Source organism: Acartia tonsa, chromosome 3, assembly GCF_053477335.1.
Source record: "Acartia tonsa isolate MP-2025a chromosome 3, ASM5347733v1, whole genome shotgun sequence".
Classification (NCBI taxonomy): Eukaryota; Metazoa; Arthropoda; class Copepoda; order Calanoida; family Acartiidae; genus Acartia; species Acartia tonsa.
Genome location: NC_137262.1, coordinates 40,370,902 through 40,391,698, shown reverse-complemented (window position 1 = coordinate 40,391,698; position 20,797 = coordinate 40,370,902). Strand labels below are relative to the sequence as shown.

The window sequence follows — 20,797 nt, the reverse complement described above, 5'->3', positions numbered from 1 at the left end:
GTCTGAGAAGTCCCAACTGTGCATGGTAACGAGTTGCGCCTGTTTTTGGCCAAGGCATTCCCCCCACTCTAACTATTTACGTCGCGCATCTGACATAGTAGTAGTGGGAACCATTTTTAACGTCTTTAGTTATGACGCGGTAACGGACCGAGATTCGAACCTTCCCGACGACGATCGATGCGCTACGTGTTGAGCCACGGTCGCGGGTTATTACAATAGGTTAAATGAAAGAAGATGTTTCCCTCACGTCTTAAGTGGTAAATGGTTTTGTCGCATGTTTTAAAACATTTCTTTGAAAATTTTGAAATTGCAGTTTATTTTACTCTTTACTCACTAAAGAAGGTGTATCAACTTTTTTGCTTTTTATTTAAGATAGCTAGCCGGTTCTTTCAGTAAGTACTAGATGTAAAATTTTTCATAGAATTCAGATATGCAATCGGTTTTTTTTGTAGACCTCTTATTTTTTAAGTAATTTAAGTTTTTTAAAAAAATAATTAAGTCGGTTTTAAGGTACTAAAACACAACAAAATAAAAGAAGAAAATGGCCAGTATGAACAAAAATAGTAAGATCTTTAATTTGACACCTTACTTTTAAAATTCTGTTGAGTAATTATTGAAAAAATCTATTTTTTTAACCTCGGTTTAATAAAAACTTTAGACCTAAATATTTTCTCAAACAGACATAAAAAACATGGGTTCATATATACCTTTAGAATCAGAAAAATATTACGAATCCATTCTAAGCGAAATTGAAAAAGTTTTAAAAAATTGTAATAAAAAATAAAAAAAATAAAAAGTTTATTTTAAGAATTGTAACTACTAAACTAGCCAATCACAAATCGCGAAAATTGACGAATTGCGAAGCTTAACCTATAAAGTTAACCAATAGAATTGCCAAAAAAAAGGAGAACGTTCATACAATATATACAATAGATACTACAATAAATATAGTGATATTACAGAACATGTAAAGAATGAAAAATTATGAACAAATATGCATCAGTCTGTTTATAAACTTCAAAACAATGCAGTTAAAAATACATTATTGTTTCTTGTGTTTAAAAAATATCTGCTACATTGCATTGTCTTTTGTTTAGGTTTTGCTCAGGTTTTATTCAAGCTAACCCTTTAAAGCCGAAAATTATGATTCTTAAAATAAACTTATATTTTTTATTTTAGTTTTATAAAAGTTTTTCAAATTTGCTTAGAATGAATTCGTATTATTTTTCTCATTCTAAAAGTATATATGAACACATACTTTTTATGCCTGTGAGAGGATATTTTTAATTTCAAAGTTTTGATTAATCCGAGGTTAACAAAATAGATTTTTTCAATAATTACTTAACAGAATTTTAAAAGTAAGGTGTCAAATTAAAGATCTTACTATTTTTGTTCATACTGGCCATTTTCTTCTTTTATTTTGTTGCGTTTTAGTACCTTAAAACCGACTTAATTATTTTTTTAAAAAACTTAAATTACTTTTAAAAAAAGAGGTCTACAAAAAAAACCGATTGCATATCTGAATTCTATGAAAAATTTTACATCTACTACTTACTGAAAGAACCGGCTAGCTATCTTAAATAAAAAGCAAAAAAGTTGATACGCCTTCTTTTGTTAAAATCATCTTTAAAATTGTGAATTTTGTCAGAGGCCAAATATTTGTGGTTTTTTCATTTGGCTAGCCAACACTATGAACTTGACCATCAAATAGCGTTCAATCAATTATGAATCTCTACAAATTTTAAAAGGTTTCAGACATGCAATTTTTTGTTTTCTTAATCGACGCTGATTTATTTTCTTTTTCAATGATATTAACTATTTTATGTAAAAATAAGAAGCTTTTAATTCTAAGAGTATCAAAGAAAAAGAAATTACCTTGATAGGGAAGTCCTGGCTTTTTTATTTTAATGGGTGGTAAAATGAGGGAATTCAAGGGTTCCAGGGTGGTAAACTAATGTATTTTTTTAATTTAGGGGTAAAAATGAAGGATTTCAAAGTTTTTTTTTGGGGGGGAATGGGTTAAACACCCCTATACCCCTACCTTGGACGTCTATGAACCGTGACAATACGATATAATTTAATTTCCTTAGAAATATTGACAACGACGATTACTTTTAATAACTTTAAAAGCTCGAATCTGCTCTATAATTCAAACATTACTTACCGCTGGTTTGGTGGCTGCTTGTTCATTGCTTGTCTCTAGTCTGGGTCCTGGTTCTGATCACAACACAAATTCATTAGCATCAATTTGCAGACGAATCTGTTGATATTGCACTTTTTCTAAAAGTTATTCTAGTCCTTGCCGTAAACTGAGTTGGACAAATCCGGTGCATGGGACATTTTAAACCTAACTTACACTAAACGACACAAAAAAATATAAACCTTTTTTCTATAATATGACCCATCGAAAAATTTAAATATTTAAACCTCATAATAATGAGAAATAGAGTTTTGAAAAATATTAGTTTAATAACGATTTTAATAATTTTCAGACTAATTTGCGAGAAAAAATATGCTATTAAAACAATTAATATAATTTTGTTTTGTTCTGAATTTTAATTACTACACAAAGAGAGAATAAAACCCTTACAGATCGGGGGGGGGGGGGGTCATATTGACCCCCCCCCCCTCTAGTTTTTTCAATGTCATTTTTTTTGTAGGTAAGATAGAGAGTTGTGACTTCATGACTTTTTAAGTTTAGTAATTATACGTCGGCAAGAGTTGATCTTATAAGGATAGCTGGTCTGTGTCGGTCGTGGTGTCCGGTCAAAGTCGGTTGGGTAGCAACAAAATTTTAAAAAAATTCTAAATAAATCTTAATTTCTTCATTATGACTTTTGTGTATAAGGTAGAAACCTAAAATCTTTTTGGTGAATACTAAGATATCAATGACCTTATAAGAAAAGTAGTGTTATGACCGTTTGACCGCTCCCTGACCGACTTTATGACCGATTTTTGTCCGGCTTTTACTACAGACATATATCATGAATATCGTGGCTTCTATTACAGCTAGAGACCTATAATTTTTTTTGGTAAATCCTTGAGCAACAATAAACAGATAAAAATAATAATTGGCGCCGCCAACCGCCGTTTTACCGCCGTAACCGCCGAAAATGGCGGTTTCCGTTATTTGCCGTTTTTCGGCGATGATCAGAAAAAGTAATTTTTTTGTTATGAAAAATAAAAGTTCGTCCTAAAATTTGGCCATCCTAGCAGCAAAATTGGCCGCTCTAAAGCTGTTTTAAAATTTAGCGGCTGGCCGCTAAAAAGCGGCTAAGGAGCGGCCTGACTGCTATGACTAGAAAAAGTAATTTTCTCTAAAAATACACATGAACCACCAGAAAAAAATTTTACGTCATTATCTGTAACAGAAGCCGAGATAGAGGGGGGGGTCAATATGACCCCCCCCCCCCGATCTATTAAGGTGGGAATAGGGGCCCGATCTGTAAGGGTTAATAAGATGGGACTGGGAATTGTTGGGTGGTTTAAAAACTCCGTGGCGGATATTGGGCTTCAAGATTTTTATTTCATGGAATAAAGAGCTAGGGGTGATGAGGAGGTAATTGGATTATGATAAAGGTAAACTTTATATCTTATTTTCTTTTTTAGAGTGATTTTTCAGATATATTGTTTTCAATTTTATTTTTTAGAGTGATGATATCAAAGACATTGTTTTGAATGTGTCAGTGGAGGAAAATGACATGCGTGTGGTTTTTAGTTGACATATGTTCTAAATACACTCAGGGATGTATGGATAGGAAAATGACATGCGTGTGGTTTTTAGTTGACATATGTTCTAAATACAATCACGGATATAGGGATAGGACAACAGACAATAAACTAATCTTTCCCCCACCTAATTTCTCAAAATTCTTCCTTTAGTAGATTTAAATTTAAATGGCAGAGGAAAAAGTTGTGTGAATATCAATTTGTTTTCTCCCTCAATTGTCTTCTTTAAATGAGTGCTCCAAAGAATTGTAAGCTTCCAAAGAAAGACAGTAAGATTTATGAAATTTGGGATAAATAAAGAGTTATGAACTTCATAAACATTGGAAAAGGAATAGTTCTTTAATTAAGAATATAAATCAGATTATAGAATTCCCATAGAATTTTTTTCAAAGATTGGTATGATAATATGTGGATACTTTTTTAGTACACTAGCACTGTTACAGGGTAAGTTGTGTAATAATGAGCGAAGCATTAAAAAGCTTAAAGAATAACATCTTTAACAAAAAGTATTCAAAAAGAAATATTTAAACTTTTGAATCTTTTAGATTTTAAGAATGTTGAAGTCATTTTAATAAAGTGTGGGGTCTCTGAATGACCTATAGACATGATGTAATTATAGGGTCGCTAATAAAAAGATGTCGCCCACCCCGCTGTGAATTAAATTGTCGTTTTGCACAAGTTTAAACAACAATGTCTGTGTGTGTGTGCGTGTATGTGTGTGTGTGTATGTGTGTGTGCGTGTATGTGTGTTTGTGACATATGTAAAGATTGTGTTTAATTGTGTGTAATTGTGCCCACCACTGCCTCTCTATAATTGTTGTAAGGTTAATTGTGAGAATTTTAATTGATTAATAGTTTTACAAGGCATTCCCTCAAATCCACATGGTTAGAGGTATATGTAAATGTGTTAAATCCTCGTGTAAAACCTGAAAGCTCAATAAGTTCTATTGAAAAATTTTTGTGTAGGCTCTAGCACTTAAAATAAAGGAGAGGGGCAAAGATAATCAACCCCTTTCAATTTTATTTTAAAGAGAGAAAAGTTATTAAACAAAAAAAGGGAATTATTTTCTAGGAAGGGTTTTCACTTGGGAGGGTTTAGAAACTCTCCTCAAAAATAGTTTTAAAACTTCTAAAGACCTATATGATCTTTATTTTGAAAAGGAGAACCATATCGATCCAGTGTTTAGCGAGATCTTTTGACAAAACAGACAACCATCCTGTTACTTATATATGAGGATAATACAATAATTATATCTGTATTTGCTAATATATTGCAGACATAATCTTATAAAAGCTGATTAGTACATGTCGATTTTCTCAACAAGTCTTTTCACTAGAAACCTATAACTACATATGCAAAAGTTATATAAAACCCCACAGAAAACCAAATTTCAAATGCCTATTTTTCAAGGTAGATTAACTTTTAAATTTGCCTATACCTTTTTTCCTGCCTAACCATAATTATAAACCCTTCTGGGGTTAATTCTGTTTATAAATGAAGATGTTTAATTGAATAATAACAGTGTTACTGTGATTTATATGTCTGCCTTAATTCAAAATTGTGTAAGAATTTGTAATTAATTAACAAAATTATAATCAACAATTTAGCAAAGTTAAAAATATATTTAATTTTAAAAATTTTAAATTTAGTAAACTAATACTTGAAGCAAAGCTACTTTACAAGACTGGTCTTAGTGCTTTTTTGATAGTTCAAACATATTCTTAAATCATAAAAACAGACAAAAGACAAAAACTTTAAAATAATTAAAAGCAACAACGTATATACCAGCGAAGCTCAACAATTAAGACAGATAAATTAATATTGACAAAGGTTTTAACATTAAAGGAACAAAACATTTTTTTGTTCGAAATCTGAGCAAAAATTTGATTTAAATTGTTGTTAAATAGCCCAGATACAGTTTAAACGTGAAATAGACTTAAATACAGGGACGATTTGTTTATTACATAGTGCCGAATTGTCCAATGAATCACCATTTCATACAGGAAAACCTTAGGTGTAATATAAAAATTGTCACCAAATAGTTACTTTTTCTGACTCATAATCATTTTCTTTTGAAAATAAAAATGACATTAAATCTAACTCAAAAATTTTGAATTAGCATCATCTTGCATATTTAAAATTTCATTCTTTCAAGGCCTTTTAATGAATCAATTATTTTTCAAGGTGAATTCACCGCGCAAAAATTACAATTGAAATTATTTGCATAAAAATTGCAGTGAAGGAATTTCTTCTGCGAATCTGTCAATAGGCTTGCAGAGCTTTAAAGGATAACAATTTAAAGGGACATTATTATTACAATTTTTTTGGCAAAAAATGAGATAACTACGACATCATTGATTATTGCAGATTATTTGAAGACCTTTTTTGTCGGTTACAGTGATGTGCGAACATAGTAAATAGGTTTAACCGTTCAGTCTGTAGTAACCTTCAAAGTTCTTACTTTTTTGAAAATATTCGATTCCAGCAATATTTTAACCTAAAAACCAGATCCAAATTATCTTATTTTTGTATGATCAATGAAGTAAAGTAATGGATGTAGGACACGTGGATATATTAACAGGGAATAAGTAATCGTCAATTTATGTTGATAATATTGACCTCATTTATTGGGCAATCCGTTCATCAAGTAGGAGGATAAAGATGGGATAATGGGCGGGGATAGAAGGTATCGTTATTTTAGCCAGCTGCGAGGATCACTTTATTAGAGTGCATTAATGATATATGGTGCTACATCCAAGTAATAATATGTCGATTAGGAAAGTGTAAAAAGTTGAAATTGTTCTTGAAATATAAAAAAATGTACGAAGGACAATTTCAAAGTTCCGCGTATTTGCCAAAACTTCTATAATTATCTTTAAATTATATGGAGGAAAATTACATAAAATTTAAAATATTAAAATTGTAATATTTGATATTGTTTCTTATATGACTAGAGTCAGTTAAATTAGAACCATTTGAATATGACCTAAAGCTTGTCAAATAATTAATAGAAAGAAAAATAATCAATACATAACTTAACAGTGGCGTGCACTGCGATTCACCGGGTTGTGTAAAAGAGGGGAAGGCATCTCTTGTCAATGTAAATTTTGAAGGGAGAGTTAAACTTGTCAGATTTTACCACATGCCATTGCTCAAAAGGCTGTCAGATAAAACAATGTTGACAATAATTGTAGAATTGATTTCTAATGTATTTGATTACTTAAAGTATCCTTGTGAAATTAATTGTTAAAAATTAATAACATGATGATATAATTCAAGAGTAGCGAAGCACACAATTTAAAAACCCAATTAAATTGTCTAAAAGAGCAAACGAACGGATAGATAGATGGATGGACTGACGAAAAATCTACATATTAGATTAGACTTAGAAGATTTTTACAGATATCAGTGCTTTCTTGAGTTTAGAAACCCATCCCTCTCTTTATCTGTAAAGTATCTAAAAAATAAGAGGGGTTGGGGTAGCTTTTCGTTTGTTTATTACTTTAGGTCAGTTAGGTACTGTGTCGCCCCGCAGGGTTAGAGCACTTTAGTTATATCCCCCTTTCTTTTCAATTCATTAAAATCGATAACAGCTAATAATATAGTTTTTCGACCAGTGAGAAAGCCAAATTAATAAAGTAAGTCACATATATGCTACTCGTAAAAAAAATTTCTTATTAATCTTTAATAAATTTCTCGGCTATCTGTTTGTAGAAACCAATTATGATGTAATAATTTAAACCATTATAAACTACACTGATAATATATAATCGTATGACCAATACTGTATTTTACAATTTATTCTTTTTAGTCACAGATGGTCAGGGTGGGAGGGGACATTGGTCCCTTTATTAAACTAGTCCCCAAAGTTTTATAACAAGGTTTTCTTATTCGTTGGTTTAACAGCTTGGGGGCCTTTTCTTGAATTTTGATTAGTTAGTTCATTTAGTTCAACAACTATTTGTAATCTACAAAGGAGAAATTTTTGTATCGAAAATTGTCTTTTCTCTTTATATTCCTACAGAAAGTAATAAAAGCAGAAGTGACATGAGCATTTTAAAAAGTAGACAATACCAACCTAAACTTATTTCCAGTTTCCAAGTTACTTTATAAATGTTTGTAAATGTTTGTCCTTCTGCATATTGGACGTAATCGTCCTATTTGTTAAAGAAAATACAAGTAGTATAGCAACAACTAGCGGGTATAGGAACACCTATTTATATAATACAGTAAGTTCAAAAAATGTACAATTATATAGTTCTAACTTTAATCTTTCAAATTCTATATCTGATTGTTTAAAAATATTATATTTTTGGTCAATTTCTAAATAGGTGTGCATTCACCTCTGCACATTATTAAATCTAAAGAGCAGCAGATTATTATTTTAACAGCACAAACTGTCTCCTCTTTTATCTTGATTAAATACCTACTCTTATTTAAGTCAATATAACGTAGCGGGCTAAAATAACGACACCCTCCCCCCCCCCCCTCCACCCCTTTTCCCCAAGCCCATCCCATACTACTGGGAGAACGAACTGACCAATAAGCTAGTTCTATGTTAACAACCCAAATTAATTAATTTTTCTCCTGTCTTCATATCTTCGTATATTGTACATCCATTTTTGAGACTATTATGTGTGTGTGGAAGTGGATGCACAGCTATTAAACAATATCATTATATCAGATTTCAATTCTGTTGTTGTTTTCTCATCCTTGCCAGACAATTGATTCTAACTTCATTTACAGTATCTTATAATTAAAATGGCTGTGTCTTTAAACATTTTGTACAAATTATCCCTATATGACAGTAACAAGATGTCGAACTCTTTATCTAAGTTGTCTCGTTAACCACTGGACCAACATGGTTTCATCTGTAGTAAAGATTCTTATAGGATTTAGAAGGTTATCTCCTGACTTTCAAGAGATTTCGCTCTGGAAAAAAATACTTACTCCCATCTAAAAAAAATTAACTTCTTTTAAAACTAAAATTAAAAGTGGATGGACTTACCCCTTCTCCTAGTCTTAAGTGTCCCTATAGACCTCTAGGGGCGTAGGTTTAATTTAAGTATATAATTGATAGATATATAGCACTTTGAGAAGTAAAACCATCTGAGTCAAATTGAAAATTATAGTGGAAAGTCCTTATAAATTGTACAATCAACTGTTCAAGACAAATCTATTAGAATTGAACTTGAACTTGATCACCATGAAAACAAACAAATTAAAACGTTTAATAATAATAATAATATATTTGTAAAAATTATGTAATACAATCAAGAAGTTAGTTGAAAGACTTTTATTGTGTGTGTTAATTGTTAAAACAGAATATTTAGTTCATTCAATAATATTATCTAAACACTGTTTTTATACAGTTATGACAGTTATAGAGTAGCTATGCTACGTAGATCACAAATACCTTTCAAAAATTAATAGGTTTGTGCACGAATAAAATTCTCATCTGATTATCAAACCTTAACATTTTCTAAGCAACTTTCGCTATACTGATCAGTGATCAATCTAAATCGTCCAGTTAACAAAAAATATCAAGGATTTATGCCTTGATTTTGAGGCATTTTTAGATAAAAACTGGAAAAACACGGAAAATGCGAATTTTTTTGTTTATTAAATTTGTGTTTGCCTGTGCTGTCTTGATTCTGGATGGTGAAGTAGTCGTACATCAAATCTAAATAAAAAAATAAATGTTAAATACATAAGTGTGCATAAGGGAAATTTTTGGGGGGGGGAGGGAGGGGTTTCAATACCCCCCTTAATTTGAAATTGATATGGGTTGCCTTCTCCTTGTTTCACCCCATCAAGATATATATTCCCCTGTCAAAAGCCTGCGCACGCCATTGCATGGTTAAATATATTTGGTACTTACTGAACCTATCTTAATTTGTAAATGTAAAACGAAATATCAGTTTAATAAGATTAAAATTAAAGCGCTATATTTTCAATGTTCTCTTACTATTAATTAATTTTTCTTACTGTTGTGCCTGAGGAGTACTGACAGACAAACTAATAAGGCATGCAGAGTTACTACCCTTCAAATATGATCTGTACTATTCTTAATTATGTCTTTGGAATTTAAACAACAATCTTAAAAGAAAAACAATATATTATATTTCACAAATTAAACCTTCTTACTGCAAAACCACTTCTAAAAAGCAAAACTTATCTACATTTAGGATGTTACCGTCTTTTTGTCCATAACGGCTATCTCTTACATTAAACAAGGATGACAACATCCATAAAAGCGAAGCACTGAAACGGTAGGACAAACGGACATTAATATTTGTATAGTGTCTGAACAAAATAGTCAGAATATAAAAGTATAAGATTCGAAGCAAAATTGTAAGTAAATTTTTTGAAAAATGCTTGATACAGGATAATGTTTATGGACATACTTACATCTTTAGGGCTTGATTATAGAGTTGCTTCGCCTAAAATATTGTTCTTTGTTGTCCCAGGAATCAATATACCAAATATCAGATCAAACGGATAATTAGATCATATAAAAATTTGTTGTTAAAAAAGTAGAAAAATCAACATGTTTAAAATGGACGTACGGACATTTTGGTAATGATTATAGAGTTGCTACGCTTTCTAAATCTACCTAACTACTACAGAAATCACCCTGCAAAGTTTGAAATCGATAGGACAATTCTAACATGCTTAAATTAACGAATAAAAGCTAACTATCTCGGACGGACGTACGGACGGACGGACGGACGGACGGACGGACCGACCCTAATTATAGAAAAGCTTCGCTTTTAAAAAATGGAATGCGATATCATATGCTCATAGCCAGCTAATTTGAAACGAGTTTTCTGTAGATAAACATCCAATTTTGTATGAGACTTCTAAAGAATATTCGTTTCTTCACTTTTTTAAAGGGTCGGCTATTATTTTTAAAAGCGAAGCTTTCCTATAATTAGGGTCGGCCCGTACGTCCGTCCGTACGTCCGTCCGTCCGAGATAGATAGCTTTTATTCGTTAATTTAGGCATGTTAGAATTGTCCTATCGATTTCAAACTTTGCATGATGATTCCTGTAGTAGTTAGGTACGATTTAGAAAGCGTAGCAACTCTATAATCATTACCAGAATGTCCGTATGTCCATTTTAAACATGTTGATTTTTCTACTTTTTTAGCAACAAATTTTTATGTGATCTAATTATCCGTTTGATCTGATTTTTGGTATATTGATTCCTGGGACAGCAAAGAACAATAATATAAGCAAAGCAACTCTATAATCAAGTCCTAAAAATGTAAGTATGTCCAAAACATTATCCTGTATCAAGCAGTTTTTCAACAAATTTACTTACAATTTTGATTCGACTCTTTCGATACTTTTATATTCTGATTATTCAGTTCAGACACTAGACAAGTGTTAATGTCCGTTTGTCCTTCCGTTTCAGTGCTTCGCTTTTATGGGTGTTGTCATCCTTGTTTTATAATAATGTTAATTTGTTTGATTTGTTGACCCTTGCTTATATTGATGTCTTTCTTGTTTGTGAATATAAGTGTAACAAATTATGTAAAGAAACAGACAATTGCCCTTGATTTTTGTTCAGGGGACTCTTTAACCCCCTCCTACAACTTACTACTTTTATTTTCTTTTGAAAAAAACTTTCTGTATTTATGATTTTAGGTGATGTTTTCATTTGAATTCATCGGAAAATCCCGTATTGCAAAGAGTTCCAAAAAAAATTAAGGGGAGGATTGTATACGGCACATTGAGAACTATGAGGGATTTTATATATTTATGAAAATTAGTTGATATATTACTTTATTGTTAAACCATAGTATTATTACCTTCCTTTTCTTGGACATGTCTGTACAGTTTTTGCAATAGTTTTTGCTAATTAATAAAAAAGGATCCTCTACTACTTTAAATTGTCATGAAAGATACAAAATAACATATAAAATGAACATTTTTCCAGTTTGGCTTCGACCCCGGGATACCCGGTAGATAAGAACGAGTTCTCAGCTATACTGAAAAATCATGTATAGCCCAGGCCTTCGGCCCCTCGGAGCTTACAAAATTGGTTTAAATCCTATATCTTTTTTTAATACCCGCTGAAAGCTGTCTATAATACGAGGAGATAGTTGATAACCAATAAAAATCTATCAAAGTTGTTATATTTTTGCAATAACAATCTTTTGATGTAGCAATTATGAATTTTTAAAAAAGATATTTTTAGTTGATAAAATAAACTTTCAACTGACCAAGAATTTCCCACTCTCTTACTTAACTTAAAAATTACAAGTAATTAGCGTTTAGGTAGTTTCCTTTTAAGGTTATTAGGTGTTAATCCATCATAAATAAAAATAATATTTATGAAGTAACTGCGGTTAAAATTTAACTTCCTTTAAAAATATTTATTGAGATAATAGGAATATAAAAACATAATTTGTTTCTAATGATTCAGCAAATTTTAATATCACAAAGGACAAGAAACCAAATAGGAAGTCTGAACTAGGAATTGTGCATAATCATTAGTTTAACTCTTTAAAAAGCAAACAATTCATTAAAAAATAAAACAAAAGAACAGTTTAAAATAGCGGAACCTTTGTCATATGTCATGTTATTTCTATAAAAGAATTATGTCTGTCTTTCTAAATAAAGATATCTTTAAACAATTGATCCAATTGGTCGTTGCTTTTTGTCCACCCCTACTAAAAAGATACATGCTTAAATATGACTTATTGTAAAACCTAATTATAAACAATGCAGACCGACTAACTATTATAACTTGTAGATAAGCTTAACTACCAAAAAAAAATCATTAAACCTAACAATGCATAAATGGATTCGTTTTGTACACAAACAATAAATACATTATTGAATAATCACTTTTGTGAATATTTTGGTCAGTTCTATTAGATTTATGATTAACTGCAGGGCAATTGCTTAAGTAATAAGGAAATTATTTGGTTATTTTAATAAACCCTATATTTTAGCAAAAGATCACTTTCAACAACCCCCTTTTCCAGAAATTTTTATCAAGTAAAGTTCTTTGAATCTTAACCTAACAAAATATAAGAATAAATAAAAGACATAGTGCGGGGGGGGGTATTTTTACACACGCCTTAAATGAGAGATTTTACAAATTATTTACTTTACTGCTACTTTGATTGATTAGACAACGAATATTAGTCAGTTTTTTTATAATAAAAGAGTTACTGGCAGTACAATTTAAACGTATGTGTGTCATTTATTCCTTTTTAAGTAGAAAAACAAATCTTTAAGTATTATATAGTCGTCTATTATTATTTCTATAAGAAACTGAGAGCTCATTTTACAACATAAAATTTGTTTTTTAATAATCCGCCAGTGGCGTTCACAGTGATTCGTCAGGGGCCTGTGAAACCATTAAGAGTAGAAAAAATTAAAAAATTTAAATTTTAAAGGGGGTGGTTTATAGATGTAAAAACCCCACTGATTTCGCCTGCAATTTTCTAATTAAAATCTATCTTACTGCTTAAAATCTATAGTTTTATTCGCAATGAATGACACAAAGAAAAGAAAATAGCCCAAAACTAATTTTAAGTACATAAACGTATTTATTTAATATCTATTTATTGGACCATATGCTGTGTCTGTAACAACGGGGAGAAATACGATATGATGCAACTACAAGTTCTTTAAGCTAAATGTTAGGGTGCCTAATTTTTTTTAACAATGCTTCTTACAAGTCATGCTTGTCGATTCGACTGTCATAAATATTATTTGTATTTTATTTACTGAGTCTTTATAAGACTTAGAAAGCAAAGCAAAATGGTCTATAAATTAGTATTTTACCGTAGGTCAGGTTGGATTAGGTTATATTGGTTAAATGTTAGCCCCGCAAGATTAGGCCATTCAGGGTTAGGCATACAGAAACAAATATCCCCCCACCCTCTCTTATTTTGAATTTATTTCAAATAAAAGTGGAAGGGTTCTTTCTTTGCTAGACAATTTTAGGGTAAGTACCATAAATATATTAACTTGTTGAAAGCAAAATATGTTCAAGAATTATTATATCAGAAAATGACAATTGATTATAGAAGATATGTTGTATTCAATGCCTCCCACAGCATAAATGTTCTAATTTCTGTATAAATATTGAAGCAACCTAGACTAAGCCCTGGTTTACAATATATGTACACCAATTATTTTCTCTCTGGGTGTCCCGTTTATCTACTTACTTGTAAATTTGTATTATTTTCTTTATTAAATGGATTTTTATATTATGTGGATATTGTGAGAGATTCTCGAATACTCTGATAAAACTTTTTTTTCCAGCTGGTGGCTAATTTTTTATACCCCCCCTTATACATGTACTGTATCCCCTCCACTGACCATGGAGGAACGTATTGACCAATATCTAATTACTATATTAGCAATCGAAACTGACTAATAAATTTCCTGTAACAATATCCATTTTTCTACGTTAATTTGCTAATTTTAAAGTTATATTAGTTTGAATTTAAGTTAGATATTCAATTTAATTTAGATACAAGATAATTACCGAACAATCAATTTAAAAAAATTTTAAATTGTTGTTTTCTAAGACTATTTCAAAATATTTAAAAAGTAAATAAAACGCTAAAATTTAAATTTTGGTTTTGATATATAAAATAACATATTGTTATCAAAATACTAGGATATGTAAAGTAGGATATATGTGGTATTTACATGTAATAAAGCATAAAACAAGCTAAAACTATATAAATGTTTAAAGTGGTGCTACGAATTTGAAACAAACAATTTTTAACTAGTCAAATTAATTAAATATAGATTTTTCATCATCATCATCATTGCCTTTTAGTTCTCGGCAGAACGTAGGCCATGCACAATGGTTCTCCAATCTTCCTTTGTTTCGGCACGTTTTGAGGCATTGCTGAAAGATGGAATATCCTTAGCTTTCAGTTCACTTAAAAGTTCCCTCCTCCAGGTTGTTTTTGGTCTACCTGGTTTCCTCTTTCCTATGTGGGGGTTCCAAGTCAAGGCTTGATTGGTTATATCATCATGACCTTTCCTTAGAGTGTGCCCCAACCATCTCCACTTTCTCTGTTTTATTGTCAGTTTAATGTCTGACATATCACTGCGCTCTAGAAGCTCAGCATTTGTGATCTTATTTGGCCAAAAGATCTTGTGGATTCTCCTGAGACATTTATTGACATATGTCTGTAACTTGGAGACCACTGCTGTGTTTAGGAACCAAGTTTCAGCCCCATACAGCAAAACAGAGAGAACATTTGACTTGAACAGTCTTAACTTAGTCTTTATGGAGATGTTGTTGGAATTCCAAATTTTGTTCAGGCTGGCAAAGGCTGTCCTAGATTTGTTAATTCTAGCTTTAACATCTGTTAAAGTGCCTCCAGCTTCATCAATTTTACTTCCAAGATACTCAAAACAATCTACATCCTCAAGAATTTGGTCTCCAATAGTAATTGGTTCTTGGGAATTTGCATTTAATCTGAGTATTTTGGTTTTAGGAACATTTATTTCTAGTCCAATTTTCTTGGAGGTTTCAGCTATCCTGTTAGTCCTTCTTTGCATTTGACTTCTATTGCTTGTTAACAAAGCAATATCATCAGCAAAGTCCAGATCTCCTAAATATTTGGGATTGCCAAATAGCTCCCAGCGAATGCCATCATTACTTTCACAATTCTTCATGATCCAGTCAATGGCAAGGAGGAAAAGGAAGGGAGATAGAAGGCATCCTTGTCTGACGCCTGTTACAATCTCAAAAAAGGTTGATAGTTTACCTTTATACATTACATTTCCACCTCCTTTATGATAGATAGCTTTAATGATATTGATTATCTTTTCTGGAATGCCATAGTGTCGGCAGATTTTCCAGAGAGATCTTCTGTCTAAAGAATCAAATGCTTTTTTGTAGTCAATGAAGTTTACAAAAAGCTCAGAGTTCCATTCCTTGGATTGCTCTATGATGATTCTTAGAGAGGTTATCTGATCAATAGTGGAACGATTTGGTCTAAATCCAGCCTGATTAGGTCTTAGCTTTTCATTAACCTTCTTCTTTATTCTATTAAGAAGAATCTTACTAAGGATACGGCCAGGTACTGAAAGGAGCATTATCCCTCTGTAGTTTCCACATTGGGTCAAGTCTCCTTTTTTGGCTAGTATTGAAATATGTCCATTCTTCCAGTCCTCTGGGCATAACTCATCATTCCATATCTTTGTGATCAAAGGTAGGAATGCCTCAGCAGATGTATCTAGGTCTGCTTTTATGACCTCAGCTGGGATGTTATCAGGTCCAGCGGCCTTGTTATTTTTCAAACTTTTAATGGCCTCCTTGATTTCCAATAGATTTGAAGTAAAATTGTCTAATATTTTTCAGTAACTATTTTTGAACAAAAATATGACTATCGACAATTCCTATCATTTCTATAATCATAGAAAAAGTTAAGAATCCGAGATTTTTCATCAAATCTTTTATGAAACTAATCTTTTTGTACCACCTACCGGCCCCTGACTAAAAGCCATATGGCGAAAGCCTTGGTACTACTTTATGGTATTACATATATCTAAAATTATGAATAAAGCAGACAATTTAGTGTCTTAACAACAATTTATAGTGTATTTAAAATCATAAAATTTACCTACAATGTTTTTTCGCCTTTTATACATTTAAATTCTGATTATTCCGTTCTGACACTCTACAAGTGTTATTGTTCGTTTGTCCTACCGTTTCAGAGCTTCACTTTTATGAACACAGTAATAGTGTCTGACTGATTATGACGTAACAAAAAAAATCAGCCAATGAGAGGCCATTATAAATTTTACCATTGGTCAATAACGGCCTCTCATTGGCTAATTTTTTTTTGTTACGTCATAATCAGTCAGACACTATTACTGTGTTCCACTTTTATGGATACTGTCATCCTTATTTTCAAATATTTTAATGAAATTTTAGTTGAATTACCACTTTTGGTTTAGAAATCAATTTGATTGTATATTGAAATAAACAGGATGATCTTATATACTTTATCTTATTTGATTTATCAATATTGCTGCGCCCCTATAATCCAGGGGGGGAATAGCCATAAACCATCCCAAGTCTTATTAAAGTTATTAAAATCTTAAGCTTTAAAAAAAAACCTTACTACTTTATAAGAATAGGATATACAGGAATTGTAAGGGTTAAGACGATAGATTTATTCTTAATGCTAATCTGTAGATTTAAAATTATTGGTTGAAACGTTAGGACACTACGAATGTAGAACCAACAAATCATAATTCAATAAAAGAACACACTGTCTTTGAGCCAACGAATAATAAATAAAAAAACATGGTGATAAAACTTTGGGTACCGGTGTAATTTCCCCTGATTATATAGAATTTTAAACCTCAAAAATTTATAAGATATTTATTTACCTTGAAATGATTCTTCAGGTTGGGCTGTGATCAAAGATGTGGATAACAATATTACTAGATAAGTCACAAATAAGTTAAATAATTAAAATAAATAGTTTCCTTGAATTTGTCAAAGAATTCTTAGCAATCACAAAATTCTTCGTTTTTTTTGCCATTATCGCAGCAAAATAAAATTTAATACTTTTCCACACAAAGAAAATGTTCACACAAGAATGCTAAAATGAAGATGTTTTGGCTTTAACCGGCTTTTTGGAAAATACAATGAGAAGTTAACTTTTTGTTGCATAACTAGAGACTGAAAAATAAATAGTTGCAATCCAAGTTTTTGAGGAATGGTTGATATTTGGTAAATAAATGATTTTGATTGCCTGATAATTGTGTTAAGAAAGTAATGCAACTATCAATTCAAATTTGATGTATTAAATTTTTACTTGAAAATACTATCATTTCTTCCAATATTGATTTAGAATTATAAAAAAAAATCTTTACATGTTCAATAATTTCATTTAAAAATGTACCCAAAATATTGAACGGATAAGACTAAAAAATTTACATTGTGCGATTTTTGCTAACAATATTTCAATCTGTTGACGTACATAAGAATGTTTTTCTGGTCTAAACTTTATTTCTTATACGAATTAAAGTGTTTTTTTTCTTCTTATATTGTTTCATACATAGCTAATCTTTCTCAAGAAAATATATTTTATTTCTTTAGTAAAATTCTAAATTATCAAAATCAACATATTTATGACTTTCCTATGGAAAATGAAATAATTTGTACTCGCGCCATTTTCACAATAATTTCAATGTTCTATATTATTCACCAAAACTTAGAATTCAATAATATTAAACAAATATAAATATCTCGCAAATGTCAAAGATGATTTTGTACTTCACAATAAATGTTTAATATTTTTACATATTTTTTCTTCCGATCACGTTTGTATGCCACTTTATGCTTAACTAAACGTCAAATATGTTTTTACAAATAAGTTCGCCCACAATAATACGCGAAAAATATCTTTTCTTACCACTCCCCCCCCCCCTCTCCTTCTCTCTCTTTTCTCTCTCTCTCTCTCTCTCTCTCTTATACCTCTTAGAGACCTCCGTCAAGTAGAATAAAGACTTCCCCCCTCCCCCCTCTTCTTATTTTCTTAAAGTCATACGTGCGTAAGTGACCTACGCACATTCCAGTATACGCATACGCACTTCCGACGCGCCGATATTCTGTCCATTTGAATTAAATCTGATGCATATTTCTCGTTCTCTTTCTCTCTCTCTCTCTCCTTTCAATTCTGTTTCTTTGTCTCTCTCTTTCCATGAATACAGGGACAAGACAACGGAGACAAATAAAATCTTCAAATTATTTTTAAGAGTGAAATTCTGCCTTTAAATGAATTCATTGTCATTTTCGCTAATTTTATTTTTCTCTAACCAATTCATTTTCGCTCATTTTATTTTTCTCCAACCTATTCATTTTCTACAAGCGGCTTTGCCCCTTGCATCTTTGGACCTTTTGAATTCTAGAGGACTAATAGCTAGAAACCTGCCGGGATTAATGTAAGGCTTTCCTGAAATGAATACTTAAAACGTTTCAGGGTCCATTATAAATTTCCAATAATTGTGGTAATCAAAATTAAAAATTTCTAAAATGCTCTCTCTTTATTTGTTCGTTGAAGTCTATTTAATAACAAGGATGACAACATCCATAAGTAGCGAAGCACAAAAATCATGGATGGGAATACTTACAAGTAGATTAAAAGTGTATTTATTACAATCAAGAATAGATTTATTGGATAAAATAAACACCAAACCTTATTTTATTTTGTATGATGACGATTGTCAAAATAAATTACATAAAAGATGCTCATAACAATGGGAAAAATTATTTTGATACTGATATCCCTGAAAAGTTTAAAAATTGGACTAAAAACACCAAAGATATAGGGATATATGTTAAATATATAAAAATAGCCAAAAACCTGATAAAAGGCAGTCTAACCGCCATAGATGGTTTCGTAAAATGACAGTAAATTTAATTTTTTCTATCCTTAACTTAAAAAATTAGGAAAATCAGACCATATACACCAGAGATATGGAAAAATGCATGAAAAATTAAAAATAGCAAAAAACCTGCTAAAAAGGCAGTCTGGCCGTCATAGTTGTTTTCTTTTAACGACGGAAAATTTAATTTTGATATCTATAACTGAAAAAAATTTGAAAATCGGACCATAAACATTGAAGTTATGGAGAAAAATGTGAAAAATATAAAAATAGCCTAAAACCTGCTAAAAAGCGTTCCGACCGCCATTGATATTTAATAGTCAATTGTGCTCCTTAATGATAGGAATGTTGTAAAAAAATTTCAGCATTCTATCTTTTATAGGAGCTGAGTAAATCCCATTTCCCCATAGCGTTACGGACGGACTGACGGACAAAGTGAATTATAGAGTAGCTTCGCTACTAAAAATAGCTCTAAACCTTCCAAAGAAGTGCAATAATAAGCTAATTGTATACACTTGAGTCCAGCGGTCAGTTATCGAGATATTAATGGATAATCTGACATCCAGCTACTACAAGGATGACAAAATCCATGAAAGCGAAGCTCTGAAATGGTAAGACAAACGAACATTAACTCATGTATAGTGTCAGAACTGAATAATCAGATTATAAATGAAGAGGCAAAACAAAATTGTGAAAAACTGCTTGATACAGGATAATGTTTATGGATATACTTATATTTTTACCACTTGATTATAGAGTTGCTTTGTACTTTGTTGTCCTAGAAATCAAGACAATCGGATAATTAGATCATATAAAAATTTGTTGTTAAAAATTAAAAAATCAACATTTTTAAAATGGACGTACGGACATTCTGGTAATGATTATAGAGTTACTACGCTTTCTTAATCGTATCTAACTTCTACAGGTATCACTGTGCAAAGTTTGAAATCGTTAGGACAATTCTAACATGTCTAAATTAACGAAAAAAGCTATCCGACCCTAATTATAGAAAAGCTTCAATTTTAAAAAGCATAAGATTAAAATAAAGAACGATAAAAGCATAAATTTCTATATATGATTAAATTCTCTGCAGGTAGATTCTAATTTCCAAACTAATGCAGGAATAGGATATATCCAATAAGCGAAATAAATCTAAAATAATATTTGGGGGGCAGATAAAGAGGTTGTCAATTCTATTAAGTGTTCCCCCCCCCCCTCCCACCTAACGACAGCTGAAAATCACGTATAGGTTTCGTGATTTTAAAATATTTCTTTGTTAGTATAAGCTGAAATTAATATGTAATAATCTAGGGGCGATTTCTCTTTGGAGGTTGGTTGTACCCTGTCCCAAAATAGTTATAAACCTTCTCGGGACCTATGAGAAGCTCCCCTGTTAAGGAGAACCCGATCGGTTAAGCAATTAGCGAAATCTTTCGGTACAGACAAACAAACATTCTTTTACTTTATGATAAGGACTAGTTGCTTCGCCTCTAGCCTCAAGGGGAGGGCGTGGGATGTCAGAACAAAAGCCTCAAACCACCACAAGATATTTATAAAGCTTTCCATAAAAGCACAGCCTATTCGGACGTGTAATTTCCGAGATCTTTAGCTTGAGACAAAAAAACTTACCACTTTATATTATAGAATTTTAATAAAAAAAATTCAAATATA

General features: G+C 31.2%; 1 protein-coding gene across 1 annotated transcript in view; it reads right to left on the bottom strand.

The window, feature by feature from the left end:
• The window catches only part of LOC145314154 (uncharacterized), a 35,039-nt gene extending 16,958 nt beyond the window's left edge, over nucleotides 1-18,081 (bottom strand). Inside the window, exons 1-4 of the mRNA XM_080153960.1 lie at nucleotides 17,882-18,081; nucleotides 17,123-17,179; nucleotides 9,369-9,413; nucleotides 2,165-2,217 (exon numbers count right to left, since the gene is read on the bottom strand). Of these exons, the coding sequence (XP_080010086.1) occupies nucleotides 2,165-2,217; nucleotides 9,369-9,413; nucleotides 17,123-17,179; nucleotides 17,882-17,912 (186 nt within the window). The 5' untranslated portion in view covers nucleotides 17,913-18,081. The remainder of the gene's footprint in view (nucleotides 1-2,164; nucleotides 2,218-9,368; nucleotides 9,414-17,122; nucleotides 17,180-17,881) is intronic.
• Nucleotides 18,082-20,797: the final 2,716 nt, after the last annotated feature.